The 10220-nt window shown below is 44.2% G+C and overlaps 1 protein-coding gene across 4 annotated transcripts; it reads right to left on the reverse strand.

The window, feature by feature from the left end:
* Nucleotides 1–2579: 2579 nt before the first annotated feature.
* Nucleotides 2580–5657, reverse strand: LOC121976784. 4 transcript variants are annotated; one of them, XM_042529127.1, is made up of 2 exons: nt 5450–5657; nt 2580–4016 (listed from the first exon to the last, which is right to left on the reverse strand). In XM_042529127.1, exon 2 carries the CDS (start codon nt 3876–3878, stop codon nt 2694–2696), a length of 1185 nt encoding a protein of 394 aa, XP_042385061.1. In that variant the 5' UTR covers nt 3879–4016; nt 5450–5657; the 3' UTR covers nt 2580–2693. The 4 variants fall into 4 exon arrangements, with proteins under 4 accessions (XP_042385061.1, XP_042385059.1, XP_042385060.1 ...); XM_042529125.1 differs by having other exon boundaries at nt 2580–4219; XM_042529126.1 differs by having other exon boundaries at nt 5376–5657.
* Nucleotides 5658–10220: the final 4563 nt, after the last annotated feature.

Genomic DNA, 10220 nt, shown 5'->3' on the forward strand with positions numbered 1-10220 from the left:
CTCTCATAACCTCCGCAATTAATGAGGCAACAGAAAATGTCTGGTGTCATAATATATCGGGGGATGGAAGATGTACAGTCATCTTCTGAAGAAGCTTACGTTACATGTATATGAACTGTCTTTTATAACCTCTGCAATAATGAGGCTGAGAATGCCTAATATCAGGTATGGAAGATGTACAACCACCATTACAAGAAGGTTTTGTTACATGTATATGTCAGAGTATCGGAATATTCCTTGGTGGATAGTCGTTATTCTCCGATAGGTTATTGCGATTCCTTGACAATGTTGTCTCCTGGAGGTAGTCCGACCGGCTCTGAGACCGGGCGGATGTTACTATAAATACCCTAGGTAAGTTTTGATGTGATCAACTAGGTTAAGTTAGGGTCTATTGTATTTAATCCTTGTGTCTAAGTGTGCAGAAACTTAGGAACACAAGAAGTCGAGCGAAAGACTCAGCTAGTGGGAAGGATGACACGGAAAGTGAATCGACAGGTTCGGTGCATCCGAGGGACAAGGTGTTGTAGAATAATACACCGACGGACGAGAAAGACGCGCGTGATACTTTCGAGGGACGAGAAGCCTGAGCAGAAGATTGCTCGAGGAGAGAAGGTCGGAGTTAGGTTTGGGTGAGCTCAACTTTGGATGGTCAGAGAATCACCCAAGCAGCTGGAGCAACAACCAGACAAGTCTGAACATGTGCCTCTTTTGTGGAAAGCAAAAGAAAGTTTGAAGCTAAATTTTAGGGCAATTCATCCCTTTTGTTGACCTAATGTGGACCAACAGTAACTAGGAGTCGCACCTAGAAGAGATGAGGAACTAAGTTTGGAGATCCGATCGACCCTGGGGCCGGACGGATATAGGCTGGGAGCCGTTCTCAGGAGAGATGATGAACTGAGTCTGGAGGTATTGTTTATGAGGAGTGGAGAGCTGAACCCAGTATGTCCGATTGACGCTCGGACCGATCGGGTTTATGTGGAGAATCTTTCATTGAAAGAGTGGGGAGCTAAACGCCGTATGCCCGACCGACTCTAGGGCCGCCCAGATTTATGCTGGGAGACCTTTTGAGAAGTGGTTCGTTCGGATATATATACTCTGACTTGGACTACCACCTCACCTTAACTTTAATCACAATATTAGTTTGACTATAGACTCCACCTTATCTTTGGAGCCACTCACAACACGCTGTATCAACTTAGACCACAAGCTCAGCCTTGCTGTGGCCGTAGGAGCGAGCAAAGGAGAGAGAGAGAGAGAGAGAGAGGGAGGGAGGGAAGGGGAGGTATTTTGATCCAATTCGAGAACTATGATCACAATTTCCTTGCTCCTCATCTTCCAGTGGCCAAGCTCCAAGATATCCTCGTCTTACGGAAGAGTCTCATACCCAGGCCTGACCCAGGAACCACTCTCTTTAGCTGTAGCTCTGACTGACAAGCTCTATGGATCTTCCTCGTATAATGCCAGTTTCGCCTGTGGGCGACAGCCTTGGGAGGTCCTTTAGGCGACATCTTCAAGGGGACCGACACTGACGAGGGCACTAGACAGCGGTTCGTCGATTCCATTACTGTGATCAACTGATTGGAACCGGAGGCGTCGTGCCTCTCTGACCCAAAGCTAAGGGAAAGGACATTAGTCTTTAAGGAGCAAGAGAAGGAGATGGCAATGACCGGATCGACTCTGGAATGGGAAGCTTGCTCGATGTTAAGAAGGCAAAGAAGATTCTAAGATGATACACTTCTCGTTCACTACTGTCCAATTTTGAAAGGATGAAAAATAGAGCTAAAAATAATCAGTTGATAGATTTAAAACTCATAGATCGTTAATTTTTTTTACATGTAAATGCAAATAGGGAAAGTGTCTATTTTTGTATGGTCCATTCTTTTTCTCAAAAAAAAAAAACAAAATCCACGACTGCAGTAGCACCCTTTCAAACGAACTTCAAATAAAATAAAATAAAATAAAATAATAGTAAACTTAATACATAAAAGAAGACGTTACGGAAAAATCAAAAAGATTTTCAGAATATATTTTTCAGATTCATAAAACTTTTATCGAAAATTTCATTACCCTCAACCAGGATCTCCAATTGTTTGATTACGAAAACAATCCACTCTTCTGCTTCAACATACGCACACCCTTGCCTAGTGTGCTACTAATACAATCATTAACACTTAAGTTAGTGGGAAACGGGCCCTATTAGAACATAGCAAACGCAAGTTCATCTAAAGAATCGCAAGGCAGATGAGTACAATTGCTAAAACTATGATTACATCAGTACTTAAGAATTGAAAGAAAACAAAATTTAAAACCGTGAAAGGCATGAAGGGTATTTAGGATTAAACATAATCATCACAAAAGAAAGGCTTCACATAAAAAATACGAAGGGTATTATTTATGATTAAGAATTCAACAATAATCATCAGATGTTAATTGTTTGACCGATGTACTCTTGTTGAACTCGGTTCCCTTGGAACAGGTACCTGATAGCAATATAACATGAAAGTCAATGAAACGAATTAGAATTTATCATAGCTTCATATTTGGACCAATGAGCCCAGCTGATGAATGTTCCTGAAAAATCATTGCAAAGCTACCAGATAGCATTCAAAATTAGAAAATTTGATCAACCTACAACTGCTTTTAATAGTTACGCCCTGCAAGATAAATGTACAATGGTAGACATAAATTTCTTCCTAGAATCTAGGAATTTCTTTGAGAGGAAGCATGGACCTAGCTGGCATTGAAGAAGAACCTGAGGGCGAACCAATATGAAGCGTAGCTGGAAACGACAAGCTCATATCATCAAAGCCATCTGGGCCAGGAAGGTCATCCTTGATCATCGTCCTGAAGGATACTGATCCGGGCTTGGTAGACACATCAGAGCTCCTCCTGGTGTCTCGGCAGCTCTGGTTAGCCACGAATGACGCACTGTCATTGTAATAATCATCATATGGTACCTCTAACATCTGTCTCTCCTCTAAGTTTCGGAGGGCCATAGAATCTGTCGCCGGCAAGTAGACCAATATAATGATTCCAATCACTGCACAAAACAGCATGATCAAGAAGGCCAAGAAAACAATCAGTTCATATCCCACGCTGCCGGGTTGAGGTATGATAGAGAATCCAAGGAGGAGCACCCTCACGGGAAGAGAAATAATAATCGAGGGCACCAACCAATAGAGCCTTCGAAGCAGGTGTTTGTTGATCACTGATATGTACACACGAATTCCAATACAGACAACGTAGCTAATCAGGGCTGCATGAAAAAGCCCTAGAACAATAGTGCTAAAAAGAGGATAAGTGCATACATAATCATCATCTCCAACCAGAACACTAGTTTTTGTAAAGTAGTTGTCCTTCCTTAACCTTCCACTACTCTTGGACTCGTTGAACAGCCTGGGTCCAGCAAAATTCAGGATAAGTTGCAAGACAAAAATTGGAAGGCAGTAAAGAAAGATATAGCCAATGGTTTTTTTGTTCCATCCTTGGCTTAGAGTGCCTGAATCCCTCTTCTGCAAGGAGGCACGTAGAAGGAACACGAGTGTGAGAAAGACAGAAGGCTCTGAAAACCCAAGGTTGAAGAGGATATAGATCTTGCACACACTTCTCTGCCATGTTAAGGTGGATATGAGCCTTCCTTTCAGAAAACTTAGCCTAGCAACTTCACTTAAGCTCCACCAAATTGCAACTAAAACTAGAAAAATCCGTGCGACCCAAGGCCCATTAAAAAAACTAAGCTGGATATAATATTGTTGCCGGATCCGTATGCGTAAATAGATAACTTGGTATAAGCATAGAATAGCCAACACATCAAACAGAATGACAAGGGAAATGGTCAACACACCAAATGCATCAGTACTGGATCTGGTCAGGAGCATCACACGAAGCACAAATTCCAAGCATGCTCTCTCCTAGAATCAAGACCTAAGAGCCCAAGGTAAATGCATTGAGATGCTTCAGCAAAGATCCAACACACTGATTTATGCTGAACAAAGTCAATAACTGATTCACACTGTCTGCAAGATAACCAAGACTCATCTAAGGTCTATTGTAGAATAGCTTCAGTTCTTCTAAAAACTTCACCATGAAAATATAGCTCGAAAAGGACAACAATGTCCATAGCACATAAACGTTTTCAAAATAATTGCAACTTGGCATATTAACAACTTCGAGGAGTCCGATAGTCAATCCAGCACATGCATTTCTAGGGTGAAGACACCTAAAAAAGTTTAAGCTTCTAGATAAGTAGGATGCCAAGAAAGTTGATATAATTAAGGATATGTAACAAAAAAAACAAGCCAGTTATATCAATAATTCAATACTCAATCCATTAAAGAACAAAGAATTGCTAGAAGATATGCTTCTCTAGGTGTTTAGTTGCACAAGGATAAGTGAATGCTGAACGACCTCTAAAAGTTGACTGCAATTATATCAGTGTGTTGCTCTCTCCTAGCATCAAGACTCAAGAGCCCAAGGTAAATGCATCGAGATGCTTCAGCAAAGATCCAACACACTGATTTATGTTGAACAAAGTCAATAACTGGTTCACACTGTCTGCAAGATAACCAAGACTCATCTAAGGTCTATTGTAGAATAGCTTCAGTTTTTCTAAAAACTTCACCATGAAAATATAGCTTGAAAAGGACAATGTCCATAGCACATAAACGGTTTCCTAACAAGCTCTTGACACCCTTCATTATGCAACTCTAACATTATGACAAACTGCACTAATAGATGATGAGATTATCCAAATGATCAAGTTGTATCCCACATCACATTTAATCATATACACTGATAATTGGCCCCACGATTGGAGCATGAATGTCTGCTCCAATAGATCTTGGGATCAATTCTCAATGAGTGCAAAATGACCCCATTGGATGATTGACCTCCCTCATGCAAAGGGTTGCTAAGCTAAGGCGAAATGTTCCCCGTGATTTACTTGCCTGTATCTTGCCGTGAGGCAGGTGATATTGGGCTGCTTGGGGTGAGCAAAGAAATGAAAGCTAAAACAGGCTAATCATCAACCAAATTGAAGCTCATCCAACATCAAGCAGCTAGCAATATATTCTTTATCGAGTAACACTAAACTCTTTCATGCGTACACCTTTCAACTACCAGTCTACCACTCCACGCTGTATCACGAACTTGGAAATTGAGAGTAAATATTCAGCAAATTGTGGTATTGCAGTATCAACAAAATCACAAATTGAGAACTTTTAAATAGCCGATCAACTTCAACGGAAACTTCCTTAACTCTAAAAGATGGAGATCCGAAGCGAATAAACGACTTCCGGACGTAGATTCAAACTGAGATGACAGGTACAACATCTCAATCACGGCATACATAAATAGAAAAGGTAAAAGTTACTAACTGCGTTATTAAGAGGAAAACGACCAATCTGCAGTGAGATCGAAGGCGAATCTAAGCGCAGGAACAGCCGTAAACCTGGAGGGCAACTCCGTCAAAGGAGGGGGGTTCCAGTCTTCCAGATGGAGCTCGCGTTGCTGAGAAGGCTGATCCGGCGAGCAGCAAACGGGTTCGAGGGAGGCAGAGGGAGGCTGAGGGAGCCGGCGGACGGAGTAAGAGAGAAGAGGAGGACGAGGGGCACGAGGGGTACAGCAGACCTGAGTTGGGGGCAGGGAGAAAGAGAGGGGTGGGGTTTGTTGGATACTGGTTGAAGACAGACTGTCTCAAGCTGTCAGGTGTGGCTCGTGACTCAAAGCTAATGGCTCGGATGACCCCGAGCCGAGGTGGCCTCGACGACGTGCTGGCACGGCGTACGCGTTTTACCATCGTTCGGAGGACTCCGGGTTGAAAAGGTAAATTGCAGTCCTAAATGTATATATTTATAATTAAATTGTATATCAAATAACTCAAATTTTATAGATATTTTTTAATATTAGATAGACAATTTTTTTATTCGCCTATTAATTAACTCCACTTATCTAACGATTTAAATGGAACAATGAGATAAGCCTCTATATACGTATGAATGAGATATTGTTATAGCTCAACATCATAAGCAATGAATCACTTAGATGTAACTCAACATCATGACTAGCAACCTTCTAGCCGATAATTGTAATATAATTCAAGTGTTTCAAGATGCCTTTTATAGGTTTAAAAGGTTCCTGGGTAATGGTATAATGATAGGACATTCAAGTTATCACTCAAGTATCCACAGTTCGAGCTTCAGTTATGATAAATTTATAAGAATTTTTTCTCTAAATAGGGCACACACTAAAGGATACTGGGCTCCTGAGCTGCCCGCTGTGAGCGTTTCCCGATTTACTTTGATAATTGATGAAAAATTTTCATGAGACTAGATCGATCATTCCAAACTTAACTTTACCTAATCTGATTAATCATTTTTTTTATAGATTTAAAAGTCTCAAGCACTCTCTACGTAGATGTAAATAAAAACCTAAAAGAGGGAAGAAAAATTATTGAGAGCTTAATGAAGACGAAACTTTCAACTTTGTAAAAACTCTCATATTTCCTTGGAATTCTCGAAGATATTTTATACCAATGACTCAACTGCCCACTAATAATTAGGATTGCTTTAATTGACAAAATGTTTCTCAATTAATTAAGTATAAAAAAAACATTAGTACAAACAACAATATTCTTTAGTGTTTACCATCACTTTGATGAATAATTTTAAAAAATAACCGCTTACGAAACTGGTACCCTAACCAACTGAGTTATGAAAACAATTAAATTTAGTATATTCAAAATAGCTAAAAATAAGGTTTGTGTTTATTAGTGCACACCTATTGAAGTAAAAGATGATCTCACTCATCTCAAATAGTCTAAAATCATCGGTCCTATGATAAGATAAAGACAAGTAAATCATAGGAGACATTTTACCTTAATATAACAATTCTTTACATGAGCAAGATCTGACAATTAACGAGACATTTTTGCACTATCACTTCCTCATTAGTGTCATGCAAGTTTTATGCTATCACTTCCTTTTTTTTTTTTCATTGATATTACTTATACATTCCTAAATAGTGTCATGGTGTTAGTTTAGGATTCATTTATAGTTCTTGCCCAGTTTTGTTAGCAAGTGTTAAGTGGATTATTATAAATACTACGACTTCATTGTGACTTTTTTAGTATTATATATATATATATATAAAACTTAATTTTTTTAAATCTCTCTCTCATCGGTAAACAATAACTTTTCTCTCTTTCCGCTTAAGTTAAAATAAAATTCTGTCTTCTCTTTCCTATTATTACATTCAACAAGCACTGTAATACTGATGTTATGATGTTATAGCAGCTGATCCGGTTGTAAGAACAGGGGCCCCCTGTCCGGTGGAGTCAACGCCACGTGGAAGTCAAAGTGGCAGATGGCCGGGCGGTGAGGGGCGGGTTCGACCGGCCGGGCGGCCGGCCGGTGTCTAGTTGATGGTTAAAGGCGTCTCGTCGAAAGTCAAAGTTCCGGCGCTCAGCGGACAAGATCGCAGGGCCGATCGGATTGCACGCTCGGCCAAAGCCCTCAGGTAGCATACTGCTAATAGTCTCCACAAAGCACGTGATTAAGAATCTCCCTAAGTAAACCACCGCATACGTCCGGCCGGATGTCGCGGAAGCTGGCCGGCCGGACGCTCTCCAGGGAGTAAGGGCAAAAGGACAAGTGACATCTTTTTCTGAGAGCGGGTATGTTCCACATGTAGGCCATACTTCAAATCTTATGACAGGGGGTTCCGCTGTCCCATCGAGGACATGCTTGGACTGTAGCAGTATGAGTCAGGTAAGCTCACTGACAAGGCCTTACTTGGGTATGGGCCGCGGACACGTGTACACCTCGGTATGTGTACACTCACTTCTCCGCTGCCCTATATAAAGGCCCTCATCCTTCGCCGGAGGTACGCATTCTAATATTTGGAGAGCCACTTTTTCACTGCTTGCTTGCCTGACTTGAGCGTCGGAGGGTCGTCGGAGGGAACCCCTTCCCGGCCCGACTTCTGTGCAGGTTCACCGGAGGTCCGGGCGGATAGTCAGCAGATCTACGTCAACCGCTTGGAGAGCGCCACGTGCCCAGTGTCCGTTGATTCAGCTTTCGGACAGGATCAATTTGGCGCCGTCTGTGGGAATCGCTCCTGCATCCGAACGGAAACAATGGACGAGGCTGGACGACAGCATATGGTGACGCTTTCCACGGAGGAACTTGACACTCTGATCGAGTTGAGGTCCGCTAAGCTCGTTGAACAGAAACAGAATGCATCAGCCGAGCGGGTAGAACAGCAAGCAACATCAGCATCAGGAGGCCGAGCGGAAGCACCTCAAGCCACCGTTGCATTCCATCGGGCCCTATTCCGCACTCCTGAAGCCGCAGCAACTAATCGAGATCGGGGATCTTCTTCGGATGAAAGGCCAAGACGAGACGACAGAAAAGGGAAAGCCTCCCGAGCGGATACATCGCCCGAGCGGATTAATCGCCAATTTTCAGAAGCCATCTTGAAGGATCCTCTGCCAAAGCACTACGTGCCCCCGACGATCGGCGAATACAATGAGACCATCGATCCGGATGATCATCTGGGTAAATTCGACAACACTGCTACCCTTCACCAATATACGGATGGGGTGAAGTGTCGAGTTTTTCTAACCACCCTCTCTGGATCGGTTCAACGATGGTTTCGGAGGCTGCCGGATGGGTCCATCACAAACTTCAAGGATTTCCGAACGGCCTTCCTCCATCATTTTGCAAGCAGTCGGCGTTACCAGAAGACGAGTGTCAGCTTGTTTGCCATCGAGCAAGAGCCAAGAGAGCCGCTCAGAGCTTATATCCAGCGGTTCAACCGAGTGGCCATGGATATTCCAACGGCCACCTCGGAGACCATGATGAATGCCTTCACACAAGGCCTAGTGGATGGAGATTTCTTCCGATCGCTCATTCGAAAGCTGCCCCGAGACTACGACCACATGCTACACCGGGCCAACGAATACATCAACGTGGAGGAAGCCCAAGCAGCCCGGAAAAAAGAAACTCCAACCGAGCGGGCTCCTCTTGCCGAGCGGAAGCCGCACGCTGCTCACCCACCCAGAGGACCAAGAGCCGAAGCAATCCGCTCCCCCCATGCCAGGTCCCACGTGCAAGAGGTAGCTGCCGCCCGGCCCAAGCCAAAGAAGAAATGGACCCCGATGTTCTGCTCCTTCCACCGGACGGATACGCACAACACAAGGGATTGTCGAAGTCTTCCCTTGATTGCTCATCCCGTTCCCCGGAATGGCGGTCGGCGGTCTCCCTCATCCGATAGGCGACAGAGAACTCATGAAGCCGATCGGACGCAAGCCGATAGGCGACAACAACAGACTCCCGATCGGCATCGCTCTCCGAGGCGGGAGAATCGGCGAATGTCTAGAGAACGGTCTCGACCGTCCGCTCGAGAAGAAGAAAATAGAAGTAATACTGCCCGAGGTGAGATCAACATCATAGCTGGTGGTCTGACCGGAGGAGATTCCAACCGAGCAAGGAAAGCGAGCGTCTGGCAGCTCCAGATCCATGCGGTTGGCTGCAGCCAGGAACGGGCGAGCGGACCCGAAGTTAGTTTCGGGCCCAGGGACTTGGAAGGGGTTGAAGTTCCTCACGACGACACCCTTCTCATCAAAGCGGTAATAGCCAACTACACTATTCACCGCGTTTTTATTGACACAGGAAGCTCGGTTAATATCATATTCAAGAAGGCATTCGATCAACTGCAAATTGATCGAGCCGAGCTGCTGCCCATGACAACCCCCCTTTACGGGTTTACGGGCAATGAAGTTCAGCCGGTCGGACAGATCTGGCTGGCCATATCGCTGGGAGAGGAGCCGCTCAGAAGGACGCGTACTGCAAACTTCGTCGTGGTGGACTCTCCGTCGGCGTACAACGTCATATTGGGGCGACTGGCTCTCAGTGAATTCCGAGTGGCCGTTTCCACCTTCCACCAGAAGATCAAGTTCCCCGTCGAGGACAAAGTGGGAGAAGTACGAGGGGATCAACTGGCAGCTCGGCGATGCTACATCGAGATGGTCCGAGCAGAAGCCAATTCCGCTCGGAAGGCGCCACGGATCGAGGTGAACGCTATAACAGAAAAGCCTCCCTCTTTAGTTTATGAAGAAAAAGAGGAAGTGCAGATTCACCCGACTCGATCGGAGGCCACAACGTTCATCGCGGCCGACCTGGAGGAAAGCCGAAAACAGGAAGTGATCAAATGCCTCCAGA

Source organism: Zingiber officinale, chromosome 4B (assembly GCF_018446385.1).
Source record: "Zingiber officinale cultivar Zhangliang chromosome 4B, Zo_v1.1, whole genome shotgun sequence".
NCBI classification, from domain to species: domain Eukaryota; kingdom Viridiplantae; phylum Streptophyta; class Magnoliopsida; order Zingiberales; family Zingiberaceae; genus Zingiber; species Zingiber officinale.